At 48.0% G+C, this 18,035-nt stretch overlaps 1 protein-coding gene across 2 annotated transcripts in view; it reads right to left on the bottom strand.

Moving 5' to 3' along the window:
• Nucleotides 1-18,035, bottom strand: part of GPD1L (glycerol-3-phosphate dehydrogenase 1 like) — a 112,407-nt gene that overhangs the window by 73,973 nt on the left and 20,399 nt on the right. For both annotated transcript variants that reach the window (XM_063922292.1, XM_063922293.1), the window contains exons 2-3: nucleotides 10,092-10,269; nucleotides 8,976-9,116 (exon numbers count right to left, since the gene is read on the bottom strand). In XM_063922292.1, the coding sequence (XP_063778362.1) occupies nucleotides 8,976-9,116; nucleotides 10,092-10,269 (319 nt within the window). The remainder of the gene's footprint in view (nucleotides 1-8,975; nucleotides 9,117-10,091; nucleotides 10,270-18,035) is intronic.

The raw sequence follows: 18,035 nt of genomic DNA, 5'->3' as shown, positions 1-18,035 counted from the left end.
ACTACTTGTAGGATCCAGGGGTCCACTTGCGAGTGAGCCCACTGCGCGCTGAAACTCTTGAGATGACCCCCCACCGCACCTGAGTCCGCTTGTACGGCCCCAGCGTCATGCTGAGGACTTGGCAAAAGCGGTGGAGGGCTTCTGTTCCTGGGAATGGGCTGCCTGCTGCAGTCTTCTTCCCTTTCCTCTATCCCTGGGCAGATATGACTGGCCTTTTGCCTGCTTGCCCTTATGGGGACGAAAGGACTGAGGCTGAAAAGACGGTGTCTTTTTCTGCTGAGATGTGACTTGGGGTAAAAAAGGTGGATTTTCCAGCTGTTGCCGTGGCCACCAGGTCCGATGGACCGACCCCAAATAACTCCTCCCCTTTATACGGCAATACTTCCATGTGCCGTTTGGAATCTGCATCACCTGACCACTGTCGTGTCCATAAACATCTTCTGGCAGATATGGACATCGCACTTACTCTTGATGCCAGAGTGCCAATATCCCTCTGTGCATCTCGCATATATAGAAATGCATCCTTTAAATGCTCTGTAGTCAATAAAATACTGTCCCTGTCAAGGGTATCAATATTTTCAGTCAGGGAATCCGACCAAGCCACCCCAGCGCTGCACATCCAGGCTGAGGCGATCGCTGGTCGCAGTATAACACCAGTATGTGTGTATATACTTTTTAGGATATTTTCCAGCCTCCTATCAGCTGGCTCCTTGAGGGCGGCCGTATCTGGAGACGGTAACGCCACTTGTTTTGATAAGCGTGTGAGCGCCTTATCCACCCTAAGGGGTGTTTCCCAACGCGCCCTAACTTCTGGCGGGAAAGGGTATAACGCCAATAATTTTCTATCGGGGGAAACCCACGCATCATCACACACTTCATTTAATTTATCTGATTCAGGAAAAACTACAGGTAGTTTTTTCACACCCCACATAATACCCTCTTTTGCGGTACTTGTAGTATCAGAAATATGTAACACCTCCTTCATTGCCCTTAACATGTAACGTGTGGCCCAAATGGAAAATACGTTTGTTTCTTCACCGTCGACACTAGAGTCAGTGTCCGTGTCTGTGTCGACCGACTGAGGTAAATGGGCGTTTTAAAGCCCCTGACGGTGTTTGAGACGCCTGGACAGGTACTAATTGGTTTGCCGGCCGTCTCATGTCGTCAACCGACCTTGCAGCGTGTTGACATTATCACGTAATTCCCTAAATAAGCCATCCATACCGGTGTCGACTCCCTAGAGAGTGACATCACCATTACAGGCAATTGCTCCGCCTCCTCACCAACATCGTCCTCATACATGTCGACACACACGTACCGACACACAGCACACACACAGGGAATGCTCTGATAGAGGACAGGACCCCACTAGCCCTTTGGGGAGACAGAGGGAGAGTTTGCCAGCACACACCAAAACGCTATATTATACAGGGACAACCTTATATAAGTGTTTTCCCTTATAGCATCTTAATATATAATAATATCGCCAAATAAGTGCCCCCCCTCTCTGTTTTAACCCTGTTTCTGTAGTGCAGTGCAGGGGAGAGCCTGGGAGCCTTCCTAGCAGCGGAGCTGTGTAGGAAAATGGCGCTGTGTGCTGAGGAGAATAGGCCCCGCCCCCTTTTCGGCGGGCTTCTTCTCCCGTTTTTCTGACAACCTGGCAGGGGTTAAATACATCCATATAGCCCCAGGGGCTATATGTGATGTATTTTTAGCCAGCATAGGTACTTTCATTGCTGCCCAGGGCGCCCCCCCAAGCGCCCTGCACCCTCAGTGACCGTTGGTGTGAAGTGTGCTGAGAGCAATGGCGCACAGCTGCAGTGCTGTGCGCTGCCTCATGAAGACTGAGAAGTCTTCAGCCGCCGATTTCTGGACCTCTTCTCTCTTCAGCATCTGCAAGGGGGTCGGCGGCGCGGCTCCGGTGACCCATCCAGGCTGTACCTGTGATCGTCCCTCTGGATTTAGTGTCCAGTAGCCTAAGAAGCCAATCCATCCTGCACGCAGGTGAGTTCACTTCTTCTCCCCTAAGTCCCTCGTTGCAGTGAGCCTGTTGCCAGCAGGACTCACTGAAAATAAAAAACCTAACAAAACTTTTACTCTAAGCAGCTCTTTAGGAGAGCCACCTAGATTGCACCCTTCTCGGCCGGGCACAAAAACCTAACTGAGGCTTGGAGGAGGGTCATAGGGGGAGGAGCCAGTGCACACCATCTGATCCTAAAGCTTTTACTTTTGTGCCCTGTCTCCTGCGGAGCCGCTATTCCCCATGGTCCTGACGGAGTCCCCAGCATCCACTTAGGACGTCAGAGAAATGTATTTCTGGCACTGGGGGCATAGCTGGCACTGAGCGGACATGTGTATCTGGCACTGTGGGCATAGCTGGCACATGTATATCTGGCACTGTGGGGACATGTATATCTGGCACTGGGGGCATAGTTGGCACTGTGCGGACATGTATATCTGGCACTGGGGGCATAGCTGGCACTGTGGGGACATGTATATCCGGCACTGGGGGCATAGCTGGCACTGTGAGGCATATATGTATTTGGCACTGTCGGGCATATCTGGCACTGGGGAGACATGTATAGCTGGCACTGTGGGGCATAGCTGGCACTGTGCGGAAATGTATTTCTGGCACTGGGGGCATAGCTGGCACTGAGCGGACATGTATATCTGGTACTGTGGGCATAGCTGGCACTGGGGGCATAGCTGGCACTGTGGGGACATGTATATCTGGCACTGGGGGCATAGCTGGCACTGTGGGGACATGTATATCTGGCACTGTGGGGACATGTACATCTGGCACTGGGGGCATAGCTGGCACTGGGGGAGACATGTTTATCAGGCACTGGGGGCATAGCTGGCACTGGGGGGAGACATGTATATCTGGCACTGTGGGGAGACATGTATATCTGGCACTGGGGGCATAGCTGGCACTGTGGGGAGACATGTATATCTGGCACTGTGGGGACATGTATAGCTGGCACTGGGGGCATAGCTGGCACTGGGGGGAGACATGTATATCTGGCACTGGGGGCATAGCTGGCACTGTGGGGACATGTATAGCTGGCACTGGGGGGACATGTATAGCTGGCACTGTGGGAACATGTATAGCTGGCACTGGGAGCATATCTGGCACTGGGGGCATAGCTGGCACTGTGGGGAGACATGTATATCTGGCACTGTGGGGACATGTATAGCTGGCACTGTGGGGACATGTATAGCTGGCACTGTGGGGACATGTGTATCTGGCACTGGGGGCGGTATGTGTATCTGGCACTGGGGGCGGTATGTGTATCTGGCACTGGGGGCGGTATGTGTATCTGGCACTGGGGGCGGTATGTGTATCTGGCACTGGGGGCGGTATGTGTATCTGGCACTGGGGGCGGTATGTGTATCTGGCACTGGGGGCGGTATGTGTATCTGGCACTGGGGGCATATCTGGCACTGTGGGGACATGTATATCTGGCACTGGGGGCATAGCTGGCACTGTGCGGACATGTATATCTGGCACTGGGGGCATAGCTGGCACTGTGCGGACATGTATATCTGGCACTGGGGGCATAGCTGGCACTGTGCGGACATGTATATCTGGCACTGGGGGCATAGCTGGCACTGTGCGGACATGTACATCTGGCACTGAGGGCATAGCTGGCACTGTGCGGACATGTATATCTGGCACTGGGGGCATAGCTGGCACTGTGGGGAGACATGTATAGCTGGCACTGTGGGGACATGTATATCTGGCACTGGGGGAATAGCTGGCACTGGGGGGACATGTATATCTGGCACTGGGGGCATAGCTGGCACTGTGCGGTCATGTATATCTGGCACTGGAGGCATAGCTGGCACTGAGGGGACATGTATATCTGGCACTGGGGGCCAAGTAGATGCGGACATGTATATCTGGCACTGGAGGCATAGCTGGCACTGTGCGGACATGTATATCTGGCACTGGAGGCATAGCTGGCACTGTGGAGACATGTATTTCTGGCACTGGGGGCATAGCTGGCACTGTGGAGACATGTATATCTGGTACTGTGGGCATAGCTGGCACTGGGGGCATAGCTGGCACTCTTGGGACATGTATATCTGGCACTGGGGGCATAGCTGGCACTGTGGGGAGACATGTATATCTGGCACTGGGGGCATAGCTGGCACTGTGGGGAGACATGTATATCTGGCACTGGGGGCATAGCTGGCACTGTGGGGAGACATGTATACCTGGCACTGTGGGGACATGTATAGCTGGCACTGGGGGCGGTATGTGTATCTGGCACTGGGGGCCTATCTGGCACTGTGGGGACATGTATATCTGGCACTGGGGGCATAGCTGGCACTGTGCGGACATGTATATCTGGCACTGGGGGCATAGCTGGCACTGTGGGGAGACATGTATAGCTGGCACTGTGTGGACATGCATAGCTGGCACTGGGGGGGTATGTGTATCTGGCACTGGGGGCATATCTGGCACTGTGGGGACATGTATATCTGGCACTGGAGGCATAGCTGGCACTGTGCGGACATGTATATCTGGCACTGGAGGCATAGCTGGCACTGTGGAGACATGTATTTCTGGCACTGGGGGCATAGCTGGCACTGAGCGGACATGTATATCTGGTACTGTGGGCATAGCTGGCACTGGGGGCATAGCTGGCACTCTTGGGACATGTATATCTGGCACTGTGGGGACATGTATATCTGGCACTGGGGGCATAGCTGGCACTGTGGAGAGACATGTATAGCTGGCACTGGGGGCATAGCTGGCACTGTGGGGAGACATGTATATCTGGCACTGGGGGCATAGCTGGCACTGTGGGGACATGTATAGCTGGCACTGTGGGGACATGTATAGCTGGCACTGTGGGCGGTATGTGTATCTGGCACTGGGGGCATATCTGGCACTGTGGGGGACATGTATATCTGGCACTGGGGGCATAGCTGGCACTGTGCGGACATGTATATCTGGCACTGGGGGGCATAGCTGGCACTGTGGGGAGACATGTATAGCTGGCACTGTGTGGACATGCATAGCTGGCACTGGGGGGGTATGTGTATCTGGCACTGGGGGCATATCTGGCACTGTGGGGACATGTGTATCTGGCACTGTGAGCATGTATGTATGTATGTATGTATGTATGTATGTATGTATGTATGTATGTATGTATCTATCTGGCACTGTGGGGCATCTGTGTACTTGGCAATGTGGAGGCACCCATTTATTGGCATTTTTATATGTATGTGGCACTGTACAACATGACTAAAAACGGAGTTATACACAAGGTCATACTCCTACAAACCTCATACCGAAAGATGTGCGCACAAAAATGATGTGTGGCTTTGTGAAAAACTAGGCCACGCCCCCATTTGTTGCGCGCCTTCGGCACGCGCATGATACTGGCTCTTGCCCTTGACTACAGATCTTTTATGGCTCTTTGCCTCTGACTGGTTGGCCACCCCTGCACTAGGTGATGTGCTCTATGTGGGACGTCGCCTAGTATTTCCCCTCCCGAGCCGGTCGGCGTCAGCGTGTACACACTGAACGATATGCAAATGATGATATTGCTCAGCGACATCACGCCGCGCCCGGGCCATGCATGCAGTTTTTGGACGACAGTCCAAATTGAGCTGCATCCATGGCCAACAGCGAGAGTCGTTAACAACCCGCGGGGCTACGCATCGCTTGGCGGCAAACACACTTCGCAATAAAGTGAACAACGACATTCAGGAAATGTCAAAACGAGCGATGTCATTTAATTTATTGCTAAGTGTGTACCCACCTTTAGTCCCCCCCCCCCCCCCCCAAAAAAAAAGATGATAACTTTGTTTCCGGTGTTTGTCACTGGGGTCAATTCAATTTGCTTTGATTGGCTCACGGACCAGCGCCTAATTGAAGAGAGACACCGCCGCCAGAGAGTGAGGGGCAGGAGAGACGTACGCTGCGCTCTCCCCTCACAGACGGCAGCAGCGCGGGGGAAGGGGGGAGCGCATGTATATCTGGCACTGGGGGCATTGATGGCGCTGTGGGGACATGTATACCTGGCACTGGGAGCATAGTTGGCACCGGGGGCATAGCTGGCACTGTGGGGACATATATCTGGCACTGGGGGGGCAAAAAAAGCCCATCAAGCAGCTATCACATCCCAATTACGTGGTTAATACAAATGTTGCTCTGTTTAAATTCCCGAACCAGAGCACTGTTGCCAACAGTGTACATTGCTGTAGAACCAGTCTACCATCATTTAATAAAATGTAATGACACTGCACTTTACAGAGGTAGGGGAAGCAGAAATGAGAGGAAGGAGGGAGAAAAGGAGGAAGGGAAGGAGTTGAAAAAAATGAATGGAGCTAGATGGGGAAAGGGAGCAATCACGCTGCTGTACAGGATGTGGAGGGGTCCTTCCTCCAGATAATATGAAAGGTATACTGTGCTGCTCAAAGGATACTAGAGGGGGATATCCATTTCCCCCTATTACCCTCTAGTATCCTTTGAGCAGTGCTGTATACTTATCATACCATCATTTAATAGCTACTTACAGAAGTATAATCTGCCATGTTTCAGGCACATGCCACCCCATGCTGGTCCACAAACACGACAGTAAGTTCAATGTATTCCAATAGCCTCCACAGCCAACATAACTCAGTCCAATAGAGCAGCTTTGTGATGTGGTGGAACAGAAAATGTAATAGCATGGATGTGCAGCCGCTAATTGGCAGCAACCGAATGTGTCATCACCATATTAATCCAGATCACTTAATTACAGTGCATCTGGAAAGTATTCACAGCGCTTCACTTCTTCCACATTTTATTATGTTACAGCCTTATCCCAAAATGGAATAAATTCATTTTTTCCCCTCAAAATTCTAAACACAATATCCCATAATGACGTAAAAAAAAAGGTTTTTCGAGATTTTCGCTACTTTATTAAAAATAATAAACTAAGAAATCACATGTACATAAGTATTCACAGCCTTTGCCATGATGCTCAAAATTGAGCTCAGGTGCATCCTGTTTCCACTGATCAATTAAGATGTAGGAACCACCTGTGCTAAAAATTCAGTTGATTGGACATGATTTGGAAAGGCACACACCTGTCTATATAAAGGTCCCACACTTGACAGTGCATGGCTGAGCACAAACCAAACATGAAGTCAATGGAATTGTCTGTAGACCTCCGAGACAGGATTGTCTCGAGGGACACATCCGGGGAAGAGTACATAAAAATATCTGCTGCTTTGAAGGTCACAATGAGCACAGTGGCCTCCATCATCCGTAAATGGAAGAAGTTCGGAAACAGAGACTCTTCCTAGAGCTGGCTGTCTGTCTAAACTGAGTGATCGGGGGAGAAGGGCCCTAGTCAGGGAGGTGACCAAGAAAGCGATGGTCACTCTGTCAGAGCTACTGCATTCCTCTGTGGAAAGAGGAGAATCTTCCAGAAGTACAACCATCTCTGCAGCAATCCACCAATCAGTCCTGTATGGTAGAGTGGCCAGATGGAAGCCACTGCTTAGTAAAAAGCAAATGGCAGCCCGCCTGGAGTTTGCCAAAATGCACTTAAAGGACTCTCTGACCATGAGAAATAAAATTCTCTTGTCTGATGAGACAAAGATTGAACTCTGTGGCGTGAACGCCATGCGTTATGTTTGGAGGAAACCAGGCAACGCTCATCACCAGGCCAATAACATCCCTACAGTGAAGCATGGTGATGGCAGCATCATGCTGTGGGGATGTTTTTCAAAGGCAGGAACTGGCAGACTAGTCAGGATAGAGGGAAAGATGAATGCAGCAATGTACAGACACAACCTGGATGAAAACCTGCTCTAGAGCGCTCTTGACCTCAGACTGGCGCGACTGTTCATCTTTCAGCAGGACAACGACCCTAAGCACACAGACAAGATATCAAAGGAGTGGCTTCAGGACAACTCTGTGAATGTCCTTGAGTAGCCCAACCAGATCCCAGACTTGAATCCGATTGAACATCTCTGGAGAGATCTGAAAATGGCTGTGCACCGACGCTTCCCATCCAACCTGATGGAGCTTGAGAAGAGCTGCAAAGAGGAATGGGCGAAACTGCTCAAAGATAGGTGTGCCAAGCTTGTGGCATTATATTCAAAAAGACTTGAGGCTGTAATTGCTGCCAAAGGTGCATCAACAAAGTATTGAGCAAAGGCTGTGAATACTTATGTACATTTGATTTCTCAGTTTTTTTATTTTTAATAAATTTGCAAAAATCTTTAAAAAAAAAACAAAAAAAACTTTTTTCACATTGTTATTATGGGGTATTGAGTGTAGAATTTTGAGGGAAAAATGAATTTATTCCAGTTTGGAATATGGCTGTAACATAACAAAACATGGAAAAAAGTGAAGCATCGTGAATACTTTCTGGATGCACTGTAAGTAGTTCTACCCAGGACTAGAAAGAAAGAATTACCTAATAAAAGTAGCCACTGAATATATATATGGGATTGTCATGAAGATGCGGTGATGCTGCACTATTATAACACGCAAACCCCCCCCCCCCACACCACCCCCACAAACACACATTAGCACATCTATCCCCAATACAGCACTGATGCTTTATTACTACAAAGACATTACATGTGTGGTTACAAATGTTTCATTATGCCAGTCTCACAAACCTAGGAGCTACAAGTTTTACTTCACAAATTGAAAAAAGGTCCACACTGTTCTCTACCATACCATCTCTCACCTACCTGACTGTGCATGGCCGCACATCTCCTTGGTGGGACAGATGTGTTTCTATTACTACTTTAGTCCAAAGCAACGACTTAAAATTACATTGATGGCACAATGGAATTGCTGTATACACCTCTTGTGCAATACAACGGCACAAAACAAATGACATACATGTTCATGCATATTGTAAAGGAAACAGCAGAAGGAGGCCTAGAAATAAAGAGACCTAATTAGATTTTCCCTCATTAAGCCTGGATGTAAATCAGAACCAAAATGTCACCTTGATAAGCGTTATCCCAAGAGCTTTCTTGTGCACTTTCCCGGAGATCTCCTGGCAGATCTTATGTATAAACTGATGCGGAATAACAAAGACGAGGAGATCAGCGCCATTCACTGCATCAGTGAGATTTGGGATGGCAACCTAGGGAAAATGGAATAAATGAACTATACAAAGCTGAGAAACATATGGCAAGTTCACCAAATGTGCGAAAAGTTATACGATTTTACTTAAAACACTTGGATTATTTACAATGCTCCATCTAAATAGACTAGGTTTTACTTATAGACGGATCCCTACACCATCTAAATCTATTTGGTACATACAGTATAAAGAAACAGTATGATAGTCTTATTGCGCCTTTTCCCCCCGCTTGCTGGTGCTTTGTGCAGAACTTACACAGTTAGGTCAGTAAATAAATATCGCACTCTTAGTAATGTGACTATGCTATACACCAATTGAGCTCACATGGAAAAGGTGGTGCTCATTTTAGACAATCAGCAAGATGGAGAGAGAGGGAGAGGGAGAGAAGTCGATGCCCAAAGCAACCAGTATGCGTCTTACGCTCATTTCAAATACTGTTCTAGAGAAATGGCAGATGCACTCTCTCGCTCTCTCCAAGGCTTGATACATCTCCCTTTAACTTTATGTATTTTGTACAATAAAGGGCAATAACTCTAATCAGCATATAGCTGACATTCTCAAGGGAATCTTATGAATACTTATCCTTGGGAGCTGGCCTTGCCGTTAATAAGATTAGAGCAGTAATATACTGTAACATTCCACAACAAAACATGATGAAATGCAGAGCTCCTGTAGGAAGGAACGCCGGGCACTACCAGAAATGTCAGGCAGCACGGCACAAGGCGGTCAGGCTTGTTTGCAGAGCTGCAATGTGATGTGAGCAGCAGCGCAAGGCCGCAGCTCCAGATTGTGTACTTACTGCACAAGCTGCAGGTTTTACTATTCAGCATATTTGTGAGAACTGAAAGAATGAAGTCACAGTAACTAAACAGCCAATATGGTTAGGAATACAGACTGTAACCACTTGGCAAGCTACAGCCCAGTCACAGAGACGGCAGATTGTAGGACACTAGATAACATAAGATACATCCTCACCACATTGTCAGGTAGTTTATGGCCAGGGAGATATTTAACATTTTCATGCTCAGTGTTGATGATGTCTGTGAGCTTCCTCCCATTAATATTTTCTTCAAACACCCACATGTTGACAGTAGGTGCAAATTTCTGCAGACTTTTCACATTGTTTCCTATAATTTTGGCAACAGCAGAGCCCCTAAAGACACAAGAATAACGGTATGACACAAGAAATTTAAATATACAATAGTTGCAAAATGAATGATATACAGGTTAATATAAAGCAAAGACACTTTAATTGCTATAGAAAGCGCCCACAATTTGAATTTAGTTGCTCAGGGGGAGGGACAGGTAAAATGCAGATAACAGGCTACTGAAAAGATTTGAAAGCAGCAACCCTAAATTACATTCACTTGTGTAATATAGTAAGCAGCTTATACAGAAATCTGTAAAGGCAATATAAAAAGGAGAACACCACTTGATAAATTACTATTTTTGCTCTTCAGTATGCAGACCTGATGCTTTATAAAGTACATTTAGGGTGGAATGTAAGATCCTGTGAAATACAGGCATCTGCTCGATTCCAGCGAGTCTGCCCAATGTTTTAAAGCAGCAATAATTTAAAAGCAAAAAAACTATTTTTTTCACTTTTAAATGATTGCCGCTTTAAAGCACTGGCAGACTAGCAGGAACCGCGTTGATGCCTGTATTTCACAGAAGATTAAATTTCCCCCATAAACTTTTTTTTTTTTTATAAACACCAGTCTATTTTGTATACAGAGTTTCTGCTACAATCAGCCTTATTGCACTGGTAGTCATATGCTTGCCTAAAATGGATTATTTCATTTACCAGTATTAGAATAAAAGTATATGGGGCATATTTACTCAGCTGTTTTTTCAGGAAATCCACAGAAAACAGGACTTTTCAGGGCGGACCCGCAAAGACTAAATATATCCTGGATATAAAAAGGGGGGATAGCAGCAGATATTTCCAGCAATCCCTCCATTTTTGTTCGCAAAAAAGCAGCCCCCATAGGTTTCTAGAAGAGCTGCTTACAGAGAATAATCACCTGCATCAGCGTAGATCACTGTCTGTGCTCCCTACTACAGGAACCAACCTTCTAGGGATAACCCTGTCTGAAGTTCCTTAACCCGTCAGTATACTTATGTAGCGCGAGAAGAAGTTAGACCATCCACAGAAAACTCACGCAAGCTTGGAGAACGCATACAAACTGCTCACAAATAGGACAATGGGATCACAGCCATGGCCTCAGTGCCATGCAGTGGCAACATTAACCAAGCTTAACATGGTCATGGACACAAACACTGCGTCTGTGGCATTACTGATGGTAATAGGTCAGCAAAGGTTACATGAACTGGAGCATAGTTGTGGGACTCCCCTCCGGAATTGTGTCACCACAGCCTTGCCACCCCCTGCAAAATGGTCCGGGTACAAAAGATCGATACAAGTTTTATGTTAGGTTACTATTCCCAATAATAGTCCACGTGGATAATAAATTAAGCAAATGTTGGGAAAGGGGCATTTGTGTGTCAACAATTGTCATGTCGACCTTTTGAAACCTGTCGACCTAGACATTCTATATCATCTGGATACCCTGCAAAATGTCACGTTTCACTGCATTTCACAGCAGAATGACTCAATTCAAAGCGAACTGCATAATCATGGCCCCACTATCTTCCCAGCAGAACTGGACAGGACGTGGGAGAGCGGTCTATACTCCTGGGATGCCTGGAGAGCCAGCTGAAATTTGGTAGTTGGCCAGAATTTCTGGGAAAGTAGGCAAGTATGAGTGTAAGTAACTACACATGGAATTTACCATATTTTACAAAGACTGCACACGATGCAGATAGCAATTATAGGCAACTGATGATGTCTCTAGGCATGTACCGTTAAAGCATGAGAAAGCAACCCAAAGGCTTTGTTGAAAATATATGTTAACAATACAATGCAAGCGCTGTGCCATTCTTCGGTGTGCGTCCACGTGTGTGTGTTTGGATGTAAGGCGGGGGAGGGATGGCTTTAAGATGTTTAGTTAGTCCTTTAGAATTAATTGCATTTATCATCTAATCTTCATCAAAGTCTTAATGATTAAGGAAACAACTAAAGGTGGACAATTCTATTAGCTGCAATGCTCAGCTGCACACACATCCACCATACTGTATACAGGACCTGTAATATCACTATCTGTTCGGCAAACATCAATGGGCTGCGAGGAAAAACTAGCGATGTTACTGGTTGCGATGTGCCATTACTGAACAGCGCTTTGCAAGGAATACATGTTTCCTGGCGAATGGGATGCTGGCTGTCAGTATCCCGAAAGCGGCATCCCGCCCGCAAGATTGCCGGCAGCGTGGCGAGCGCAATGAGTCCCCTTGCGGGCTCGATGGCTTGACACAGGATCTATTCCCACTCTATGGTGTCGTGGCATAGCCCCTGTGAGCCGGTATTCCGGCTGGCGGCATTGTTGGCTGTCGGGATTCTGACGTCGGTATCCTGACCGCCGAAATCCCGACAGCCGGCAAACTGATTGCCTCTCCGTTGCAGCTAATTTAAATGCCCTCTCTGTGTTTAAGCAAAAACACAAATGTCTTAATTACTACACTGATATAATGGGGGATTTCCAATTAGCCCCGGTAATTTACCGGGGCTAATTGTCCCGCTGGGGGCTATCCTATTACCCCCAATAAGCCAGCACGAGCGGTGGCTTATTGGGGGCTACCTAAAGCTGCACCGGGTGCCGGCTCCTGACAGCGCCCGGTGCAGCGCTGCTCCTCCGGCTCCCCCAGTCACATGGCCGCTCTCCCATCATGTGACCATTGTCGGGGGTGGAGGAGGGGGAAGGGGGAGAGATGCGGTCACGGCGCTACCCCGGCTTCTCTACCAGGGGTCACCACGCCAAGGACAGCTTCCGGATGCCTGCAGTCCCAGCCTGCTGTAAGCTGTCCCGCTCATCGGGGATTTTGGCAGGCGAAACCAAATCCCCACAAACAGCCCTGTTTCCGTGCGAAACCGGGGCTGTTCCTACCGAAAATACATCTGGATAGCCTGTAAAAAAACAACAAAAAATAATGGTGAAAAAGCATGAAAAAATAAGAATTTACTCACCGGTAATTCTATTTCTCGTAGTCCGTAGTGGATGCTGGGAACTCCGTAAGGACCATGGGGAATAGCGGGCTCCGAAGGAGACTGGGCACTCTAAGAAAGAATTAGGACTACCTGGTGTGCACTGGCTCCTCCCTCTATGCCCCTCCTCCAGACCTCAGTTAGGGAAACTGTGCCCGGAAGAGCTGACACAATACGGAAGGGATTTGGAATCCCGGGTAAGACTCATACCAGCCACACCAATCACACCGTACAACTCGTGATACTATATCCAGTTAACAGTATGAACAACAACTGAGCCTCACGAACAGATGGCTCATAACAATAACCCTTTAGTTAGGCAATAACTATATACAAGTATTGCAGACAATCCGCACTTGGGATGGGCGCCCAGCATCCACTACGGACTACGAGAAATAGAATTACCGGTGAGTAAATTCTTATTTTCTCTGACGTCCTAGTGGATGCTGGGAACTCCGTAAGGACCATGGGGATTATACCAAAGCTCCCAAACGGGCGGGAGAGTGCGGATGACTCTGCAGCACCGAATGAGCAAACTCAAGGTCCTCCTCAGCCAGGGTATCAAACTTGTAGAATTTTGCAAATGTGTTTGAACCCGACCAAGTAGCAGCTCGGCAAAGTTGTAAAGCTGAGACCCCTCGGGCAGCCGCCCAAGAAGAGCCCACTTTCCTCGTGGAATGGGCTTTTATAGATTTAGGATGCGGCAGTCCAGCCGCAGAATGTGCAAGTTGAATCGTGCTACAGATCCAGCGAGCAATAGTCTGCTTAGAAGCAGGAGCACCCAGCTTGTTGGGTGCATACAGGATAAATAGCGAGTCAGTTTTCCTGACTCCAGCCGTCCTGGAAACATATTTTCAGGGCCCCGACTACGTCCAGTAACTTGGAATCCTCCAAGTCCCGAGTAGCCGCAGGCACCACAATAGGTTGGTTTACATGAAAAGCTGAAACCACCTTAGGAAGGAATTGGGAACGAGTCCTCAATTCCGCCCTATCCATATGAAAAATCAGATAAGGGCTTTTACAAGACAAAGCCGCCAATTCTGATACACGTCTGGCCGACGCCAAAGCCAACAGCATGACCACTTTCCACGTGAGGTATTTTAGCTCCACGGTTTTAAGTGGCTCAAACCAATGTGACTTTAGGAAATCCAACACCACGTTGAGATCCCACGGTGCCACTGGAGGCACAAAAGGGGGCTGAATATGCAGCACTCCTTTAAACAAAAGTCTGAACTTCAGGCAGTGAAGCCAGTTCTTTTTGGAAGAAAATCGACAGATCCGAGATCTGGACCTTAATGGAACCCAATTTTAGGCCCATAGTCACCCCTGACTGTAGGAAGTGCAGAAAACGACCGAGCTGAAATTCCTCCGTTGGGGCCTTTCTGGCCTCACACCAAGCAACATATTTTCGCCATATGCGGTGATAATGTCTTACGGTCACATCTTTCCTAGCTTTAATCAGCGTAGGAATGACTTCCTCCGGAATGCCCTTTTCTTTTAGGATCCGGTGTTCAACCGCCATGCCGTCAAACGCAGCCGCGGTAAGTCTTGGAACAGACAGGGCCCCTGCTGCAGCAGGTCCTGTCTGAGCGGCAGAGGCCATGGGTCCTCTGAGATCATTTCTTGAAGTTCTGGGTAGCAAGCTCTTCTTGGCCAATCCGGAACCACAAGTATAGTTCTTACTCCTCTCCTTCTTATTATTCTCAGTACCTTGGGTACGAGAGGCAGAGTAGGGAACACATAAACCGACTGGTACACCCACGGTGTCACCAGAGCGTCCACAGCTACCGCCTGAGGGTCCCTTGACCTGGCGCAATATCTTTTTAGCTTTTTGTTGAGGCGGGACGCCATCATGTCCACCTGTGGCCTTTCCCAACGGTGTACAATCATTTGGAAGACTTCTGGATGAAGTCCCCACTCTCCCGGGTGGAGGTCGTGCCTGCTGAGGAAGTCTGCTTCCAAGTTGTCCACTCCCGGAATGAACACTGCTGACAGTGCTAACACATGATTTTCCGCCCATCAGAGAATCCTTGTGGCTTCTGCCATTGCCATCCTGCTTCTTGTGCCGCCCTGACGGTTTACATGGGCGACCGCCGTGATGTTGTCTGACTGGATCAGCACCGGCTGGTGTTGAAGCAGGGGTCTTGCCTGACTTAGAGCATTGTAAATGGCCCTCAGTTCCAGAATATTTATGTGTAGGGAAGTCTCCTGACTCGTCCATAGTCCTTGGAAGTTTCTTCCCTGTGTGACTGCCCCCCAACCTCGAAGGCTGGCATCCGTGGTCACCAGGACCCAGTCCTGTATGCAGAATCTGCGGCCCTCTAGAAGATGAGCACTCTGCAGCCACCACAACAGCGGCACCCTGGTCCTTGGAGTCAGGGTTATCAGCCGATGCATCTGAAGATGCGATCCGGACCACTTGTCCAACAGATCCCACTGAAAGATCCTTGCATGGAACCTTTCCGAATGGAATTGCTTCGTAAGAAGCTACCATCTTTCCCAGGACTCGCGTGCAGTGGTGCACCGACACCCGTTTTGGTTTTAGGAGGTCTCTGACTAGAGATGACAACTCCTTGGCCTTCTCCTCCGGGAGAAACACCTTTTTCTGTTCTGTGTCCAGAACCATCCCCAGGAACAGTAGACGCGTTGTAGGAACCAGCTGCGACTTTGGAATATTCAGGATCCAGCCGTGCTGTTGTAGCACTTCCCGAGCTAGTGCTACTCCGATCAACAACTGTTCCCTGGACCTCGCCTTTATAAGGAGATCGTCCAAGTACGGGATAATTAGAACTCCCTTTTTTCGAAGGAGTATCATCATTTCGGCCATTACCTTGGTAAATACCCTCGGTGCCGTGGACAGACCAAACGGCAACGTCTGGAGTTGGTAATGACAGTCCTGTACCACAAATCTGAGGTACTCCTGGTGAGGAGGGTAAATGGGGACATGCAGGTAAGCATCCTTGATGTCCAGTGACACCATGTAATCCCCTTCGTCCAGGCTTGCAATAACCGCCCTGAGCGATTCCATTTTGAACTTGAACCTTCTTATATAAGTGTTCAAGGATTTCAAATTTAAAATGGGTCTCACCGAACCGTCCGGTTTCGGTACCACAAACATTGTGGAATAGTAACCCCGTCCCTGTTGAAGGAGGGGTACTTTGTGTCAAAGTCAGAAAAATGTCTTAATGCACACTGCCATATTTGCACCGCACACTGGTCCGTGCTGCGCGTGCGTACGCTCTCCCGTGGAAGCGCATACTCGCAATAGCGTGCACTCGCACGCGCAGTATGCGCATTTACGGTAGAGTTTATGTGATCGTAGCGTGCGACTCATTCGTTACAGATGTTCACAATTAATGTAGTTTATAGATCATGGTCCCTTTGATAGATTCTGTAAGTTTGGTTAAAGTACAATGTCCCAGAGCTGAGGAATCCCTCCTTATATCGTACGAAGGGTCTAACAGGAATTATACAGCAGTGTTTGGTACCCATCGGAAGAGTATTTAATTAGCAATATTCCGGTGTTGGTTTGGAGCGTATTAATCGCTCGTGCGAATAGTTATGGACATAAGAAGTTTATGTCCATTTCTATTATTTACACATACTCAGGTATGCGGCGGGAAACCCAGTTTCCCACCCACCTGAGCTGTTGGAAATCGTCACAGCCCACCTGTATGAATCACCCTATGACCTTTTGTTATGATACAGGGCCGAATTCCTTCGGCCAATGGACAATGGGATTGTAGGACCAGGAGATTGCATTGTGTGTGGGGCATAAATAGGCAGGCCGACCACATCCAGCTCTCACTCTCTCATCAACGGTTATCTGCTGATAACCGGGAGCTGGATATCGAGGCGCAGGCGATCATACCCTTTGTGCGTAAGTTTTCTCTCCGTTATCATTGTCTTTCTGCGAGCCAATTTCTCTCTCTCTCTCTCTATCTCTCTCTCTCCTCTTTTCTCTTAAATACTTCATAGTAGTATTGTATTGTATTGCATTTAGGTCAGTGTAGTATTGACTTTTTGTATTTATTGTTTAGTTCTGTGGTTAGGAAGTCTCTGTTATATTGTAGTGTATCATATGTACTGTTATCCCCTTTTACAAGTATATTAGACATAATACAGTTAATAGGCCTTGGAAACCTAAACCAGTATCTGTGTATTTCCTATAGTGATAAGTGTTCATTTGAGCGTCGGTGACGCTCAAACAGCTTTGTAGATAGTCAGGTTACACAAGGTTGCATTTACACCCTGTACTCACATTAAGGTATTCTGTGTGTTTCATCGGTATAAGGTTTAATATCAAGGTAAAGTGTTGTGAGCGTCTGCACCGCTGGTGACCTCCTCGTGGTCTCTAGCGTATGCTACGTTACAGCGAATCTTTCCCCTAGACATAACCAATAACGTGTCCTGTGATCACTAGGCCGTGAGCGAACGTGACGCTTGAGCGTCTCGCTTACCGCTGAGCGATCGTTACGCAAATAGCGTATCTTTACGGTATTTCCTAAGCAAACAGCGTACAGTGTTCTTAGCTTCATAAAGGGTTGTTTATACGACAAGGAATTTAGCATTGTCAATTGCGGGCTCGTCCGGTCCTTTTCACATCTGCACTAGGTAGACCAGCAGACATTATCCCTCCAGCAAAGGGTGGGAGGTTGTCTCGCAGTTGCTGACGGGATAAGCGTCTGCTTCGCTTAGACAAAGAGTGCTGAAGGAACCCGGTAACCGGAAGTAAGAACAAAACGCTTGTGTCTTTTAAAACTGTTTATTTTTCTTTTGTCTTGCGTACGCATACATTTATCTGCATTTCTATTTCATTT

This window comes from Pseudophryne corroboree, chromosome 5, assembly GCF_028390025.1.
Source record: "Pseudophryne corroboree isolate aPseCor3 chromosome 5, aPseCor3.hap2, whole genome shotgun sequence".
Lineage (NCBI taxonomy): Eukaryota > Metazoa > Chordata > Amphibia > Anura > Myobatrachidae > Pseudophryne > Pseudophryne corroboree.
This window is presented reverse-complemented; position numbering and strand designations above follow the sequence as displayed.